Source organism: Cibotium barometz, chromosome 32 (assembly GCF_041138505.1).
Source record: "Cibotium barometz isolate CiBa-2024 chromosome 32, ASM4113850v1, whole genome shotgun sequence".
NCBI classification, from domain to species: domain Eukaryota; kingdom Viridiplantae; phylum Streptophyta; class Polypodiopsida; order Cyatheales; family Cibotiaceae; genus Cibotium; species Cibotium barometz.
The window spans coordinates 34702300-34721273 of NC_141077.1; the positions used below are offsets into that span (position 1 = coordinate 34702300).

The 18974-nt window shown below is 44.9% G+C and overlaps 1 protein-coding gene across 1 annotated transcript in view; it reads right to left on the reverse strand.

The window, feature by feature from the left end:
• Positions 1-3266: 3266 nt before the first annotated feature.
• The window catches only part of LOC147620131 (uncharacterized), a 74844-nt gene continuing 59136 nt past the window's right edge, over positions 3267-18974 (reverse strand). The window contains exons 15-18 of the mRNA XM_086772324.1: positions 18808-18868; positions 18421-18489; positions 18090-18310; positions 3267-3537 (exon numbers count right to left, since the gene is read on the reverse strand). Of these exons, the coding sequence (XP_086628450.1) occupies positions 18209-18310; positions 18421-18489; positions 18808-18868 (232 nt within the window). The 3' untranslated portion in view covers positions 3267-3537; positions 18090-18208. The remainder of the gene's footprint in view (positions 3538-18089; positions 18311-18420; positions 18490-18807; positions 18869-18974) is intronic.

The window sequence follows — 18974 nt, forward strand, 5'->3', positions numbered from 1 at the left end:
TGTATGTAGTGTGTATTTATGTATGTATGTATGTATATATGTATAGTATACCATTTGACAATAGGCAAGACTAGGCGTTGCGGGAAGCTTCTCCCGGAATGCAGCCATACTTTTTGGTACCAGCACTAGGGATCTGTTTTGACTCATCTCCAACGCCCCCATCACTTGGCACAAGTGTAGAAGGTTTAGAGTTAGCAGAGCCGGCAGCTATGGAGGCTTAAAAAGACCTATGGTGGTGTATGTAGTAGTAGTAGTAGTAGTAGTAGTAGTAGAGAGAGAGAGAGAGAGAGAGATGTAACAAACTGAAAAGAAGAGGTACAGAGATTGCACGAGTCAATGATACTTTGATTAATAGGTTGAAATCTTTAAAGAGTACAATGCTTTTAAAGGCTTTAGAGCCTTATCTTTTACACAACACACACTAGGGCAATGACACATGATAAGTGCCTATGACGACACTGCTTATCACATACACACATAAACCGCTGACACTAGGGCAATGACACATAGCAAGTGCCTATGACGTCACTGATTATCACACACACATTTTAATGGCTGTAAGAGGTTGTTCACACTCTTACACACTTACTCACATAAGTGAGTGTTAACACACACTTTTAAGGGCAAGCAACCTTGGCCCAGTTTGCTCGACCATCACTGCCAGCTCACAAGAAATTTGAAATGAGGCAGTAGACCAAACCAACGCACGTGTACCATGCTAACTACAAAATATGCGGAAGCGTAATTAATAATGATTAATGTTAAGCAAAAGAAATAAATGCTAATGACGCACGCAATTATGACATAGAAAAGTAGAGAGAAGTAGAAGAGAGAGACTCACCTAACCTATTCCTATTGTATATTACTAAAACATGATGTATAGACAATATTTGTTCAAATCTAAAGTAGATCTAGACACTCGCATGTTGCGTGTTAACTTCTATACATGTTATTACTAAACAAGCTTCTTCATGCGTTGCAAGTTGCTGCCTCAGGGCTGTCTTCTATTGATCCAGATTTGACGATCATTCTACAATTGTTGAATACCCTTGGGCTCCCTTTATATCGGGGTTTTGATGGCTCCAACATCTTTAGGCATCTAGCTTGACACTGTTCTTCTTCGTGTTTGGATTGGGCTTGATGTTCTTTATATTTCGGAGGTTACTCTTGCCACAATGCTTTCCGTCTAGCTTCCTGTGCATCCTATTGAGCTCGCCGTGCTGCTTCGTTTTGGCAAAACTGCTCCTTTGAGGCTGCTGCCTTTTGCCAAAAGAATTTCACCATGGGGTCCATGTTGTTATGAAGACACTTGTCCACTAGACCTAGAATTTATGCATGTAAACTATTACTACATGTAAGACCTATGTACCGAACCTTAATGCACATGCACAAAATTGGCTATAGATGCAAAACACAAACTGGCGACCTTCAAGAGTCACAACAACAGAGTCACAACAACATTGCCAAGAGATTGCCCAAAGGCACAGCAGGTTTGGTGGAAGATTCTCTGTTTTTTCACTTTGAACCCAAAACTCTCCGCTTTGTCACTCAGGGCACAATTGCTTGGGCCACAGAGGCGGCCTAGCGTATTTGGTGTGCTCAATTCAACAAGGCCATTGATGGATCAGTACCCCACCAGTGGAGACTATCCGCTTCATTTGAGCAGACATCATCCACACCCTCCCCCTTTACCCACGACCCCCACCCGTAAACCACCCCCCCCCCCTCCTACTTCCTCCCCGATATGTAGCCTCCATCCAAGTTGGTTTTCAGACCTCACAAGAGGAACCTTTTCTATTGTGCACATTCTTTTCAGGCTTGTAGTCTGCTTTATGCAAACATTTTCTTTTGACTAATAGAACTCTTTTTTTGAAGTACCACGTAAAGATCTTCATAACCTGCTTTTCCACTAGCCACAAGCAATGCCTCCAGCTTGCAGCCACAGGTACTCAACAAAGACCCTCAACATCGACAAACTTGCCCCGAAAGCAGCCTGAGCACAACGAGTCCCGCCCCACAACTGTGCGTACAGCTGATGTGGCAATCCATACTATTGGCAGCAGCATGTCTGCTGCCCATAGAGGGCCTGTGGGCATCTGTACAACCTCCACAATAGTCTGTACAACTATAGCTGTACAATCCGTACTTTTGTGGTGCTGCTGCTCGTGCAGTCAGTCGTAGAGTCCATCCAAGTATCATTCTCCACCTTGCAAAAGTACACCCTTCTTAGGGTTTTGCCCATAATTTACTTGCTTTTTAGCATTCAAATCACCTCGAGTGCTTTCTGCTTTAATAATAGTAATATCTACAAAACTAACATTAGAAAATGAAAAATATTAATAAACAAAGGGTAAAGATTGATACCTCCTGCAAAACTCATAAACCAATTATGAGTGCAGAAAGTAAACCAACTCTGTTAGCAACTCACCTCCTTGAGGTTTTCATGTGTCTACAGAACCCACACACTTCACATGCAAATTAATCCATGCAATGTCCATGTCCAAAAACAAGCCACATGCACATGTTCAGTCCCATGCAGCATGCATAACACAGCATAAATCACATAAATTGGATATCAAAGAAATCTCTAATCTCATAGAGCTTTGTAGAATACGTCCATACAAAAATAATACACATTTCTAACGGGACTGTTGTATTCCAACTTTGTTCCAACTCAAGAGCGAGTCTTTACCCAACTTAAAGTAAATGCGGAAGCCGTGTCACTACCTCGTGACATCCCCCGGTAGCTATATCACAGCCTCGTGACAAAAAAACTGAAACCTAGCAGTTTGGTACAACACATTTATTTCTGACCATTGTTGTTTGACACCACTGAAAAATAACAATAACTTCAGAATATGCTAAGCGTGTTTTGGGTGTGAAACAAGCCCACAAGAATCTACCTGCAAATGAATGACACGACACCCACCCGCGTGTGGCACTCACACGCGTGCGCACAAAAGGGGGGGAGGGGTGGCTTGCACATTTAAAAGGTCCAAGAACAGTCTTGAGATGTATTGTTAGATGCTGTATTAAAATTCTTCAAATAGTCCTATCACCAAAGTAGAATGCTACTTTGTTGAAGCCAAGTACAGTGTCCCGTAGAGCTTACAAGGTATAGAGCTGTGCTTTTGTTCTAGAGCTAACAGTACTTGAGCACAGAAAGCCTGGGGACAGGATAGGAGCTCAGGCCTCTGATGTCAACTGGACTATGTTGGAGGTTTTTTGAATCCTTTTAAGGTGCGAAATGGATGAGAAATTCAATATGACAAACCAGTAAAAAACCTCTTTATTACCTTACATAGCCGTTCTGCTACAAAAATAATAATTTGTACAGCTCGTTTTGATTATCAGAACAAAAAATTCTGTAATAATCAGCCTCAGAAGTGAAAATTTTCTTACAAATGGGGAAAAATGGGATAGGTGGGAAGCTTTGCTACTATACAGCAAGTGTTACATCCCGACTAATGAACTTGCCTTCAACCTCTTCTATGGTACAAAAAATTGTCTGTTGCATCCTTAGCCTTTGCTTTAGACCTGTGACAACATTAAACAGAAGCTATCAGTGCCAGGTCCTCTTGATATGTTTTGAAGCAGTCAAGTTGCAATCAAGTCGAAAACAGGATTGAAAGCCATAAAATTGCATGTGTTGTGTTACCAATGAAAGTGTCACCTACAATTCAACCCAGCCACAAGCTAGAAAGATCAATTAGGAAAACAATTAAAAAACACATGTAATTGTAAGACGAGCTGAATCTTATTTACATAGGTGGCCAGAGAGTCGCTGTCTTATTTGACAACAGAAACGCGGAGGATGTGGTAACAAAACAGGCCACTCAGCGAGCCCGGTTCCTACTATCTTCAGTAGACAAGAAGTTTGAGGGATTTAGCACAAGCATGACAACGAGCATCAAGTATGAAGCTCAAGGTGCTAAACTAGTGATTCACGGCAGCCAGTTTGTGCAAGACTTTATGGTCACCCCTCTTGTCGGAGAAGACATAATTTTGGGAATTCAATGGTTTCACAAGTTCCAGCAAAACATTGATTGGGACAGGCATACTCTTCCGATTACCCGAAATGTGTCCAAAGCCCCAATAGTCATCAAGTGTGAGCCAAGGATCCCGAATTTTTCTCTCATAAGCCACATGCAGGCTAAACGAGAAATACGAAAAGGCACACAATGTGCAATGATTTATATCCACACTGCCCAGACGGTGGCCAGTGCTTCTGAGAAGTACTAGGCTCTCCATGACAATCTCCAAGAGGTTTTTCTTCGAGACAATCCCCCCCCCCCCCCCCCCCCTCAGCTCCCTCTGTCTAGACCGAAGGACCACAAGATACACCTCCTCCCAGGCTTGGATCCCCTGAGTAGGTTTCCATACCGCTTGTCCAAAGCAATGGAATCAGAGTTGAACTCAGAACTGCCAACTCCAAGAGCTGTTGCAAGCTGGCTTCATACGCGCTAGTGTGTCGCCATTTGCAGCCTCGATCCTGTTCATCAAGAAAAAGGATGGTTCTTCCCGATTGTGTGTAGATTATCGTGCACTCAATAAGCTGACTATCAAGGTCCCGATGTCTTGAATAGGTTACATTTTAGAGAGGCTGATTGGGGCCCGAGTGTTTTCGAAATTAGATTTGAAGAGCAGATACCACCCAGTTCGAATTGTTGAGGGGGATATCTCCAAGACAGCCTTCTGTACAAAACGGGCCCACAATGAATTTGTGGTCATGTCTTTTGGCTTGACGAACCCTCCTGCCACATTCAACCGCATGATGATGCGAATATTCCAAGACTTGATTGGAAAGTATGTGCTCATATTTTTGGACGACATACTGGTATTTTCAGCTACGGTTGAGTAGCATGACATTGATGTGGAGAAGGTTTTGAAGTCACTCGATAGCAACAAGCTCTAAGTCAATGAGAAGAAGTCGGAGTTTTATCTGTTCGAGGTTCATTACCTTGGATACATAATCAGTGCCAAGGGCATCCAACCTGTTCCAGCCAAAGTGGTCAAGATAGTGAATTGGGAGATACCGCAAACAGCATATGATATTCGGTCATCTGTGGGCATATGCCAGGCATATTCCACCCACCAAGGTTGTTAGAGGCGTCAGAGGTGTTTGGTACGAGGCGGGTATGGTACGCCCCTCGAAAGACTTGTATTTTTTAGAGACGTTAGAGGCGTGTTAGAAGCGTCTGTTATAAAATATATATACATATATATATACACATATATATATATACACATATATATATATACACATATATATATATACACATATATATACACATATATATATACATATAGTGATAGATAGATATAATATATATAGTGAAAGTTGAGAGAGAGAGAGAGAGAGAGAGAGAGACTAGAGTGTGTATGTATGAGCCTTGAGGGAGGGTGTGTATGAGAGAGGGAGAGAGAGTGTGTGTGTGTGAAAGAAAGAAAGAAAGTTGTATTAAACGTCTGCAGACTAGAGTGTGTATGTATGAGCCTTGAGGGAGGGTGTGTATGAGAGAGGGAGAGAGAGTGTGTGTGTGTGAAAGAAAGAAAGAAAGTTGTATTAAACGTCTGCAAAAGGCCAAAATGACCTATGAGACCAAAATAGTCCATCCTCATCATTTGGATACATCATCAAGATTCAAGGGTACAAAGTAAAATGAAATGAACTGAAATGAACCAGTAGAGTATAGAGAGAGCTCCAAAAGTGGGTATAAAAAACATCATCATCCTAGTGTGTTTGAACTTTGAACTTTGGGTCTTGAGAAAGGCCTAAGGGAGGGAGGGAGAGAATGAGGGAGAGATAGTGTGTGTGAGAGGGGCTGCCTTGGGCCCTTAAAGCCCCTATCTAAAGACTCACACCAGCAAAAAATAAATAAATAAATAAAACATATATATATATATATATATATATATATATATATAATTTAATTTTTTTTGGTGGATGGCTCGATCAGGCAGTCGTACGCCTCGAGCTGTTAGAGGCACCCCTCGTAACAACTATGCCACCCACATTGACAAGTTCTCTGACATCTCAACAGATTTTACAAATCTGCTTATGGGTGTCAACACTAGACGGCAACTTGGCAACTCTTCTCTCCATGACGCCATCTATCACGTGCACCATGCACCAGGGTACACAGTGACACACTAGCATGATAGGTCAGTCAAGCACCAATCCTCTTAACCCACTTGGAGAATTCATCAGTTTATGCATGTAGAAGTCAGCCTTAGCATTAGGTCAAGCATTATCAGGCATGTAGACATCAGTAGGCTTGTCCAAGGGGCTCAACTTAGCCTTGGACCACCTCGTAGACCAGTTGACCACCTTGGGAGAGAGATGTACCCAGTCGGCCAGCATTTGCAGCACGCTGACAGCATGTTGGGCACACATATCCGAATCGGCCAGGCCTCCTAAAGTCGGACACACATATCCCAGTCGGCAGGTCTCCTACAGTCGGCGAGCACACATATCCCAGTCGACCAGGTCTCCTACAGTCGGGCAGCAACTTTGTGTATTTTTACCATGTGCAAAATCATTTGATAACATTAAATGCTATTTTCTTGTCCACACGCTACTGGCCGACATCTAATGCTGGCCGACCAGCAGCATATGGACATATAAAAAGAGGCAGTGCTGTCCCACATAAAACATTCAGGTATTCAGCATAAAAGTGCAGAAGCAAGTCAGGATCCAGTCGACTCCAAGCTATAAGGGAGCTCCTCTTCACATTCAGCCAGCATATGTGCAGTCCTACAGCTATCTGGACTTGCACCAATGGCCAGAAGAGTCTTCAGTAGAGCCTCGGACTAGGTGGATACCGGTCTTCCTTGTCCTTGCGTTGGGCATTCATATTGCTTGTTTCTAAAGCATTGTATAGCATTCTCCAAAGAATAATATAAGCAAATACTCCTGCTTGCAAGGGCGGCCCTTCAATGAGTATTGGGACCCAATACTATAACGTCTTCTACATTCTCTCTCTTAGTTGCTGGAGTTTTCCTCCCACATGTTATCCATTAGGAGCTCCTAGTACCGTACTTTTCCTCATAGTTGTTTCAGTTTCAGTTAGTTGTTTAGTTGTTTTTAGCTTTTCTTACACATACATTGTATCAGATCCACCAATTGTTGTAACCTTGTATATACATATATATACATATACATATATATTATTTTTATTTTTATATTTTTTTTTGTGGACGCCTCGATCAGGCAGTCGAACGCCTCGAACGCCTTGAATTGTTAGAGGCGCGCCTCGTAACAACTATGCTTAGCGGTAACGGTGAAGACTCCAGCTTTTGTGCACTTGGAGATTATGGACACTGGTGTCTCATCATCTTCGAGTAGGGAGGCGGTTGGACTTACTGCTAGGGACACTCGGGACTAGATTCTCTACAGTGGTGCTTCCAGGCACATCACTCCTTCCCAAGAGTTATTACAGGATGTTCGAAGGCACGCACGTCACATCTTGATTGGTGACACGTCCACTATCCCTATTCATTATGAGGGCAGGTTAGAAATTGTAGAGAAGTTTTGGGTTCTTGGCCTTCTCCTCATGGAAAAGATTCCATGCCCATCAGTTTGGTCTCATAGGTCATTTTGGCCTTCTGAAGACGTTAATATATCATTTCATCATTTCATTTCTCTCTCTCTCTCTCTCTCTCTCTCTCTCTCTCTCTCTCTCTCTCTCTCTCTCTTCTTTGAATTGGATGCTAAAGATAATCACCCAATGAGATAGCTATGTTTATGTTTTCTTTCTATTTTATTTTCCATTCCATGATGAGATATGCCATGGACATTATTGAACCACCAGGATCCCGACCACGGCATCCTCACCATCACTAGATCAGAGCCATTATTGCTCGGCATCGGAGGCGCCTACCTCACTTCTACGACCTCTCCATTCTAGACAGCCCCATGGCGGAGATACTTGATCTAAGGAGAGGGCAACACTTCAACTGATCAGCATACATGGATCTACCTGATATACATTTTTCAGTATTTTCCAGTATTTTCTACTCAGTATCATCTCGGAGTCTTACAGTTCTGTTCCTATAACTGTAGGACAATCAGTTTACTGTACTTTTTAGTCTCATTTAGTTGTTCTCTTTGATGAGACACCAACTTCACATGTACTCTCAGTTTTGGTCTCATAGGCCACTATGGCCTCTTAGAGACGTTAATATATCATTTCATTTCTCTCTCTCTCTTTCTCTCTCTCTCTCTCTCTCTCTCTCTCTCTCTTCTTTGAATTGGATGCTAAAGATAATCACCACATAAAGGTATAAAGAAGGCCATGTTGTGCGTTATCACGGTCAAGCTCAATGCATGTAACATTAGTATCAGAGCATCAGGCTGGTAACCAAACTCGGCTACCTAAAGAAGTGAGAGCATCTCGTGGATGGTTAAACTGCGGTCCGGAAAAAACACCCAGGCCTCCACCATGTCGAGAGAGACATCACATCAAGAAGAAAGCCAACAAGAAGAGATGAAGGCACAAAGCTTCCAAACAAAAAAAATACCTCCGCTAAGTACAAAAGATCTCCTGAGAATAATGATGGAGCAAATAAATTCTCTGAAGATACAGCTTGCCGCCGAAAAAGAGAAGCCCAAAGAAGGCATCTTCGATCTGGCACAGGTCCTCCATATGGAGGAACAAAGAAGAAAGGATGAAGATCGACGTGAAGAACAAAGAAGAAAAGATGAAGAAGTAAAAAGAAGAGAAAAGCCTGAGACGTGCGGAGGAACAAAGGGATAAGGAAGCCACACGCAAATATGAGGAAGACCAACGCCACAGAGAGAAAGCCGATTGAGAGTTCCAACAAAGACTCAACTGGGAGATTGTGCAAATCCAACATTAGCAAACGATGGCACAGATTTTGGTGGCTCTCCCTCATCAAGCTCCGAATTCCTCGTCCTCCACCGCATGACAATCAGGTAATTAAAAAGATTCTACGCCCAAGAAGACTTCCGAGGAAAAAGCTAAGGAGGGCATCACTCTAGAGGTTATCTCCAGCCAGATGAACAGACACGATGCAGGACAGAGTACCATTGTTTCTTATGTCACATTGTGGGACACGAGAAGAAAGATTGCACTAAGTTCCATGCTGAAAAGTCTGCTAAGGCATCCACTTCCACAGTAGCGACCGTAGCATCCTCAGCCACACCTCCGCCATCAGCCTTAAATGCCGTTCAGCTTTTACCCTCTTTGAATTCAGTGCCACTAGTGGTATTTGATGATAAGCAAGAGGGTGAGGCTGAAGGAAAGACAAAGGCTCTCATCCGTGCCTATGGCACTACAAAGGGACAGCAGTTCATTGTCCTCTTTGACATGGGCAGTTCTGGGGATGCCATCTCTCCACAGTTGGCTACCAAGATGAGTTGTATCTTGGTTCCTTATCATCTAGATGTGGACGGGTTTACCCCTTGTCTACGTACACACATCACTCATAAAGCTCAGCAATTTGAGTTTCAAGTTCAGCGGGCCACATTCCAGCGGGATTTCATTGTCTCCCCTCTTTTAGGGTGTGACATGATCCTCGGGATCCAATGGTTTAGCCAGTATGCACCCTTCCTGATTGGAGACAAGACACTTTCACCATCGTTGAAGGCTTTCCTGAGCCTCTCATGAATCGCACAGATCCGGGCATTCTTGGAATTCCACTCATTTCCCACATCCAAGCGCAACGAGCCATCCGCAAAGGAGCAGAGTGTGCGTTACTATATGTCCACTCTCAGTCTAATGCAATTTAAGTAGCACCCGCAAGGGAGCAACCGATGGCTGGTCTTTTTTCTCAATACAACATCATGCTGCGAGACGACCTCCCACCCAGTAGACCTGAGGACCATCACATAGAGTTGGTTCCTCGTTCAGAACAAGTTTACTACCGCCTTTCCAAGGCATTGGAGAACGATCTGGAGCAGCAATTAGTCCAACTACTTTGGTCAAGATTTATTCGACCATCTTCCTCACCTTCTGCCGCTCCCATACTGTTTGTCCAAAAGAAGGATAAGTCTGCACACTTATGTGTGGATTACAGGGCGCTCAACAAGCTAACAGTGAAGAATAGATTCCCCATGCCCAGAATAGAGTACATCCTCAAACGACTCAATGGTGCAAACATTTTTTCTAAGATAGATGTTAAGAGTGGCTACCATTAGGTTCGGATCTTCAAAGCCGACATTCCAAAAACGGCCTTTAGAACCGAGCATGGCCACTACAAATTTGTGGTGATGCCCTTTGGCCTCACCAACGCACCAACGACGTTCAACAAAATGATGTCTCGGGTTTTTCGAAATCTCATTGGCAAATGTGTCTTCATCTTCTTAGCTGACATTCTTATCTTCTCAGGGACTGCAGAGCGCGATGTGGCACAGGTTTTGCAACTCTTGCAGGACAATGAGTTGTTCATTAATGCCAAGAAGAGTGAGTTTGGAGTATAGGAAATCCATTACCTGGGATACATCATCAATTCATCCGGTATTAGCCTCAACCCTGAAAAGGTACAAGCCATTCTCAGTTGGGATGTTCCCACTACAGCCCAAGAAATCCTCTCATTTGTGCGTCTTTGTCAAGCCTACAGCACCCACATGGACAAGTTTTTTGACCTTGCAGCACATCTGACTGACTTGCTCAAGGGTGTGAGACTCGTCGTAAAAAAGTGTCCGGTATGGGCAAGGCTCTAGTTGCCTCTGAGTCGCCAATTTTGAAGTTGGCATCATGGGATGATCCTTTCGAGGTGATTACCGATGCCAGTAACCTTGCCATTGGAGCTGTTTTACAACAAGATGGTAGGCCAGTGGCTTATTATAGCCGCAAATTGAATAACGCTGAAAAGAATTATTCAGTGTATGACAAAGAGCTCTTAGGGGTGATGACCGCTCTTAAGCATTGGAAGCACTTCTTTTACAAGAGGGACTTCAGAGTTAAGACAGACACTTTAATGGTTGCAAACCATGCCTAGTGCCCAATGGAGTGACAGGTAGTTCGGGTGGAGTCAATCGTTCCAACAATCTAGGGGAATGATTGAATACGTCCCACGCAAAAAAAAAAAAAAAAACTCGTTGCCGATGCTCTTAGTCGGAAGGGCACTATTCAAACATTGCACGAGTCCACTACGCTAGAGATTCAAGGCAAAGACTTAGACAGTATGAAGGCATCGTATTCGGATTTGAAAGAGTTCGGGACTCAATATCAATTGGCCCTAAATTCAGAACCAGGCCACTACAGTATACGGGATGGTTGGTTGTTTTTCAAGGACCGTCTTTGTGTACTTAAAGAAAAGCGCCAAGTCCTCCACGATGTCCATGATTCTCTTGTTGGGGATTACAGAGGTATCAATAATACCTTGGAGAAGTTAGAGAGGCCATTCTATTGGCCTAAGATGTGACAGGATGTTTACCAACATGTCCAATCATGCCAGATATGTCAAAAAGTGAAACTTTCTCATACCAAACAAGCAAGGTTACTTCAACATTTTCCTATTCCTGAGGGACCCTTTCACGACATCAGTATGGACTTCGTAGGTCCTCTTCCCGCCTCAGCTGATCTAGAAACACAGTGTATGACAATTGTTGACAAATTCAGCAAGTTTTGCATCTCATTCCATGAGATGCAAACAGCCACAGCCAAGGACATAGCTCGCTTGTTCATTCGGTTTTGGTGCCCCATTGGTGGTTTGCCACCACGGGCTATCACATCAAATAGAGATTCAAAAATTTACGTCCCATTTTTGGAGAGCATTGTTTGATAATTCTGGGACTGAATTGCAGTTGTCCAGGGCATTCCATCCTCAAACAGATGGCCAAACAGAAATATACAATCAATTGGCCTTTGACATTCTCAAATCATACTGCCATGACCAGCAGTCGAAATGGGAACAATATTTTTCTTTGGTTCAGGCAATCCTCAACGATACTCACTCATCGAGTATTAGTCGGACGCCGTATGAGGCAGCATTTGGTCGCCGGTTCTCATCTCTTTTGACAAGATAGGTGTCACCATCTCTTGAGGCCAATAAAACCAAATGTCTCGGTAATCATGGAGTCAGTTAACGAGCAGCTTGCCAAAGCTTATGAAGCATATACCCGGCAAGCCAACAAATCCAGGCGAGATGTCAACTTTAAGGAAGGGGATTGGGTATATCTCTGCATCATGAAAAAACGACTAAAGCAAGTGAGCAAGCGTTGTCCCAAACTATCATTCCGAAGTTTCGGCCCCATTTCCAGCCATTCAAAAGTTAAGTGATGTCTCTTTAAATTTAAAGTTGCCGAAAAGTTGGTCTATGCACAATATCTTTCATGTTTCTTGGTTAAAGCCATATGTAGGTCCAGCATTGTAGGATATATAAGAAGAGCAACAACCAGATATGATAGACACAACTAAAGTCATAGAGCCAGAGCAAATTCTCCTCCATACATGGAAGTATAATTCCGATCGAAGAATACGGCAGTTCTACACGAAGTTTAAAGACGAAGTTTAAAGACCGCGGAACCCATGAAGCAGTTTGGCTGGATGAAGAGTTCTTTTAGGAGTACCTCCCGTTGTTGGCGGACTACTTGGAAGCCCTGAACCTGCCGCGCGAAGTTCAACAGGAGGGAATGTCGCGTGCACCTTGCACTGGGGTACACAGTGACACACTGGCATGATCATCAGTGCAGCATTTGTACAAAAGTAGAACCTTTTTTAGGATTATTTGTCATACGTCGTGACCCCATTGTGAGCCCTCAGTCCCAGGGAAAATCAGGCATGAGCTATGTAGGCCAGTCTCTGAGCCTTGGAGGTCAGCCAAACGTCAGTCCTCTTAACCCACTTGGAGAATTCATCAGTTTATGCATGTAGAAGTCAACCTTAGCATTAGGTCAACCATTATCAAGCATGTAGACATCAGTAGGCTTGTCCAAGGGGCTCAACTTAGCCCAGGACCACCTGGTAGACTAGTCGACCAGCTTGGGAGAGAGATGTACCCAGTCAGCCAGCATTTGCAACACGCCGACAGCATGTGGGCACACATATCTTAGTCCGCCAGGTCTCCTACAGTCAGGCAGCAACTTTAACCATGTGCAAAAAGCATTAAATGCTATTTTCTTGTCCACACGCTACTGGCCGACCAGCAGCATATGGACATATAAAAAGAGGCAGTGCTGTCCCACATAAAATATTCAGGTATTCAACATAAAAGTGCAGAAGCAAGTCAGGATCCAGTCGACTCCAGGCTATAGGGGAGCTCCTCTTCACATTCAGCCAGCATATGTGCAGTCCTACAGCTATTTGGACTTGCATCAGTGGCCAGAGAGTCTTCAGCAAAGCCTCGGACTAGGTGGATACTCAGCCGACGTACGGTCTTCCTCATCGTTGCGTTGGGCATTCATATTGCTTGTTTCTCAAGCAATGTACAGCATTCTCCAAAGAATAATATAAGAAAATACTCTTGCTTGAAGAGGGGGGGGGGGGGGGGGGAGTGGGGCGCCTTCAATCGGGGTATTAGTGGGTATTGGAACCCAATAGTGTGTCATCTTCTATATTCTCTCTCTCTCTCTCTCTCTCTCTCTCTCTCTCTCTCTCTCCGAATCGGATGCTAAAGATTCTCACCACATAAAGGTTAAAAGAAGGTCCTCTTGTGCGTTATCACAGTCAAGCTGAATGCATGTAACACCATCACTGGTGGTCGCAGGGGCATGAATTCGACTTTGGAGAAGCTAGAAAGGCAATACTATTGGCCACGAATGAGGCAAGATGTGTTCACTCATGCGCAACGCTGTGACGTTTGTTAGAAAGTGAAAGCTCCTCGTGGAAAGAAGATAGAGTTGTAACGGCCTTTACCCATTCCCGAAGGACCTTTCCAATATGGATTCTGTGACAAAGTTGCCTCCCGACATTGGTACCCGATTGGTCGGATTCCTAGGACCATAGTGTCAGACCAACATGCCAACTTTACCAATCATTTCTAGAAAGCATTGTTTGATAATTTTAGAACTAAACTAAAATTTTCCACTGTGTTTCACCCAGAGACAGATGACCACACAGAAATTTACAACCACTTGGCCTTCAACGTGCTGAAGTGTTATGTCCATGATCAACAAGGACTATGAAGTAGTATGCCTTTAGTTCAAGCAGTTTTGGATGATTCGTTTTCTTCAGCTATTGGCAAGACTCCTTATGATGCAGCGTTTGGAAGGAAGACCATTCTAATCGCTTTTCACTAGAACCTCATCTTCAGTCCCTGAAGCAAACAGATTGACGGAGTGTTACCAGGAGATCTTGGAATCAATCAAAGACAGGCTGGCTAAAGCACACGAGGCCTACACTCGACAAGATAAAAAAGATCAAAGGGATGTGAAGTTCTCGTTCGAAAGGAGATTGGTCCTCCTGCTCGGGGTTTCAACGCCAACACGGGAAGTCACCAAGTCCCACTACTCGATCTAGACGACCTATCAGACTACAGCAGCTGGACATCACTGACACAGGGCTGCAGCGATCATCGCAGGACTGTGAGGAGGTCACAGTGTCCGGGAGATATTTCTTAGAGCTAGGAGCTGCACATGGTCTCATTATCTATAACGGGATGTCCCGATGGCCCTCCTCTGGCGCCCTCACCTCCTTCCCTCGCTCAGGAGGTACTAGCACTGTGGACTACCTTATGGGATCTCCGGCTTTGGCACACCTTATCCCTGACTTCTCCATTCCGCCACCCCCTTTTGAAGCTGACCATGCCTACCTCTCTTTCACTCTTACCTGCACACCACCCGTCCCTCCACCACTCCCCCCCATCTCACATTACACTCACGTCCTCTTTGATCACGAGCTTGACCCTGTTTACTCCAACCATATCTACCGCCAACTCCAGGATGTGGAACCTACTTTCCCCCTATCCACCCTCACAACACAACTCACCACCATACTCCACACATCCGCCACAGCTTCTTTTATTTGCACGCGGCGGTCTACTGCCAAGCCATCTTGCGAATCCATGCCCCAGAACTGTTGGTATGATGACGAATGTCGGGCCACACGCTCCCGTCTTAAGCATGAGGTACGAATTGGGGAAATCACGAAGCGCCAAGCGCAACGGATTTCTCTACGGCTCACCCAACACAAGAAACGGGAGTTCTATGCTCGGAAAGAGGATGAGTTATACCAACTTCTCTTAGGGCCGAACTGCAAAGAGGCATGGAGGAAACTCCGAGAACATTGCTCTCCCACACCTATCACCTGCCCAAACACATGGCACTCCTATGCACGCTCCCTCTATCATATCCCCCATCAGCCACCCCTACCCCTGCCCCACCACCTCCACCTTCTTCACAAAGGGCATGGTCCTCAAGGCCATTCGTAGACTACGCAATGGGCGAGCCCAAGATCATGAGGGACTCACTGCCGAGTACATCTCGCATGCCCATGATACCCTAGCGCCCCTACTAGCCTACATGTTCAATAGAGTCCTTTGTGAAGGATTTCCACCCTCTTGGTCCACAACCACCATCACCCCCATCCTCAAAGCCAGAGATCCACTTGATCCTAATAACTACAAGACGATCATGATTGGCCACACATTGGCCAAACTCTATGGATTAGTGCTAGAGGCGGAGCTCAGTTCATTTGCAGAGAGCCAGGAATGCAGAGCCTCAGGGCATGCTGGCTTTCGGAGGAGCTACTCTACTGTTGGCCACATCTTCACCCTCCGTGCCATCATCGAGGAGGGTAGAGCACGACAACAGAGTATTTACTGCTGCTTTGTGGATTTCCACAAAACTTTTGAAATTGTACCCCGAGCCCACCTCTTACACCGTCTACAGGAGATCGGAGTCCCATCTGACATGGTTTGGAGCATCATCGCCCTCTGTGAGTCCCGGACGAGTGAGAGCCCTAGGAGGAACATCATAGGAGATTTCCAACACCATTGCGGTGAAACAAGGCTGCCCTCTATCACCCACTCTTTTCGGCCTCTACATTGATGAGATCTCGAGCTTCATTGATGGATTAGGTGGGGCTGGTCCCACCAGGCAGGCATATTGATCCCCATACTACTTTATGCAGATGACATCGTCCTCCTCTCACACTCAGCCAAGGGGCTTCAGAGACAATTGGATGCCTTACATGACTTTTGCATTCAACGGGACCTCTCTGTTAACCTTGGTAAAACCAAGGTAATGGTCTTCAATACCTCTCACCCGTATAATCCAGATTGAGCTTTGTGGAGATTGTCTCATCCTATGTCTACTTGGTGTCACTTTCAGTGGCCCACGCTTTACCATGCTTCCCGCAACACATGCCAGAGTGACGCGGGGATATGCAGCCTTGAGCTTACTTGAGCGGCAGTGCTTCCAGGAACATTTCCAGGAGCCCAGGATGAAGGGTTGGCTTTTTGACACCCTCGTCACACCAGCCTTGATGTATGGAGCAGCTTTCTGGGGCCAGATTTATCCGATGAGGATTGGCAGCGAGTTCAGATGCCCCAGGTCATGATGTTCTCCCGTATGATCTGCAGCAAACCATCAGTCCCACACTAGATTATCCAGGCAGAGTTTGCTGCGGCCCCGATGGTAGTGGAGGCACTCTTCCAGACAGTCACATACCTTCATCGCATCAGTCACATGGATCCCCACAGGTACCCGAGGCTTGCCCTGGAGTCCTCCAGACAGCTAGCACTTGAGGGGCACTCTGGAGTATGATATGCACTAGTTTCCACTTGGTTCTCAGTATATGGGCTCTGCATAGACCGCCTACCCCCCCTTCAGTACAGTTTGGACTCCCCTTTTTTTCGGCTATCTCACGAGGATACCAACCGGGTTATCTGGTCAGATCTTCTTAGCCTCTACACACATTGCACATGGATCACACCCCCGGAGCTCCCCACGAAGATGCACTTCTACAAAGACCACTTCCTCACACTCACTGAGGATGGACTCATCAAGCAATCGGGCTACTTGAGTGTTCACATGTCCCCTGCCATGCGGATTGCGATTGGCCAGATACGGGTTTCTTCCCACCGCCTCAGAGTGGAGTCAGGTAGAGCTGAGCGCATCTTCAGAGCCGGGAAGCTCGTACGGACACCCAGAGAGGAGAGGATCTGCCGACCATGCCCCACACAGGTTGAGACGAAGGAGCATTACATATGCCGCTACCTAGTATACTATGAGATCCGCGGGAGGTTTCACGATCTATTTCGTGAGGGATTCGGTCCACTCTCCAGGATCATTGATTTCCAGGACCAGCATTGCCTGGGCCTCTTCCTGCTTGAGCTCCGCAGACACAGGGACACCTTCTTGAGACATAGGCCCCAGCCACCCCGCCCCCTCCCTCGGCAACCAACCATCACCAGTTTCTTTCGGAGCCAGGAGGTGGAAGACACCAACATAGTGGATCTTGTGGACCCTGCACGAGCTGCTCTAGACTTACCTCGCCGAGAGGAGTTACCTCGGATTATCGGTCTGGCTGCATACTTATCGGCCGAACACATGAGAAAGGGAAAAGAACTGATGAATCTAGAACAAAAAATTCCTTTCCTTTTTTCTTGCCGCTTTCTTAGCTCCTGAGCCTCCGCACTCCAGCGTGCCCGACGCCCTCAACCCCCCGACGACCACAATCACCTCATTAGCTCCAGATCCAGGACATGCTCCACCACCATCGAGCTACCTTTCCACGTGACATAGCTGAGGGAGACCTCTCTGTCATACTCGTCAACCCCATGCTTGACATTTTGGAGAGTGGTATACCATCTACTCGGAGCTGATGTTGCTCCCATGTTTTTATGTTTTTAGTATTCCATGACGAGTTTCCATGGACAGTTTTGTGTCACCCCAGTGAGATAGCTATATTTATGTTTTCATTCTGTTTTATTTTCCATTCCATGATGAGATATGCCATGGACATTATTGTACCACTTTGGTCTCATAGGCCCATTGAGTCTTTAGTAGACGCTTAATCTCTCTCTCTCTCTGTCTCTCTCTCTCTCTCTCTCTCACTCACTCACACACACACACACATACAGCAACCACATCAACATAAAGGCAAAGAGCGTTACATGCGTGCAACAAAGAATGAACCGAGCTATATGATGCAACTGAAAGGGAGTTCAATGACACTTACGCCAGATAATACCGATGTATGTCTGGAAGTTCACCAAATAATAAATTAGAGCTTTGATGCTCTAAGATTTGTGCTTGTGCTTGCAGTAAAGTCCCTAGTTGGCTTGATTTTTTTTTCTGTTAAGTCTCTTGAAATGACAAATGGCTCCCTAGATCATTGGACAACTGCAAGATCCCACGCATCTGTAGATACGGATTTTCCAATAGTTTCTCATTGTTGCACTGAAATTAGAACACTTGGCTCAGCAAACATACAGAACTTGACATGCAGCTTCTTAATGTGAAAAATAATATAACCAAAAAAAAACACACACAAGCTGTTCCATTCGAACCTGCTGTGCCCGAAAAACCAGAGTATGAAGCACACGTTGATATTTTTCAGGTTCCTCTGACATCATTCTCTGCAAATGCATTTTCCAAATATCAGTAATAGGCATCTTTCTCTGCAAATGCATTTTGAAATATGATTAATATGGACATGTGTGTTTGCACAGTTGGCAGACCTCACTTGTAATGTGTAATTAATGCACACACAAGGAAACGTGAAATGTTTCACTTCAGGTCTACACAAACACAGCATGGCAACTTTATGTTGGTCCTTGAAAACCCTTAGCCAAAAATTGTGTTCCAAAGTAATGTAAACTCTACTAGGACTAGATTTTAGAATTTGAAGCTTCTTGACCAAACTTATAAAAATTGGTGGCGAATAAACCACAAACCTTCAGAAGAAAGGAAGCCGTATAGTAGGCCACACGAGCATCCATGTCATCAAGCAATGATCTGAGAATAAAAAGGCAGTGTAGCTTAGACACATGAGCATTAAGATCAAACATGTAAGCACAATCATACCTTCAACCAAAAATCGATTACATTATAGAAATAATGT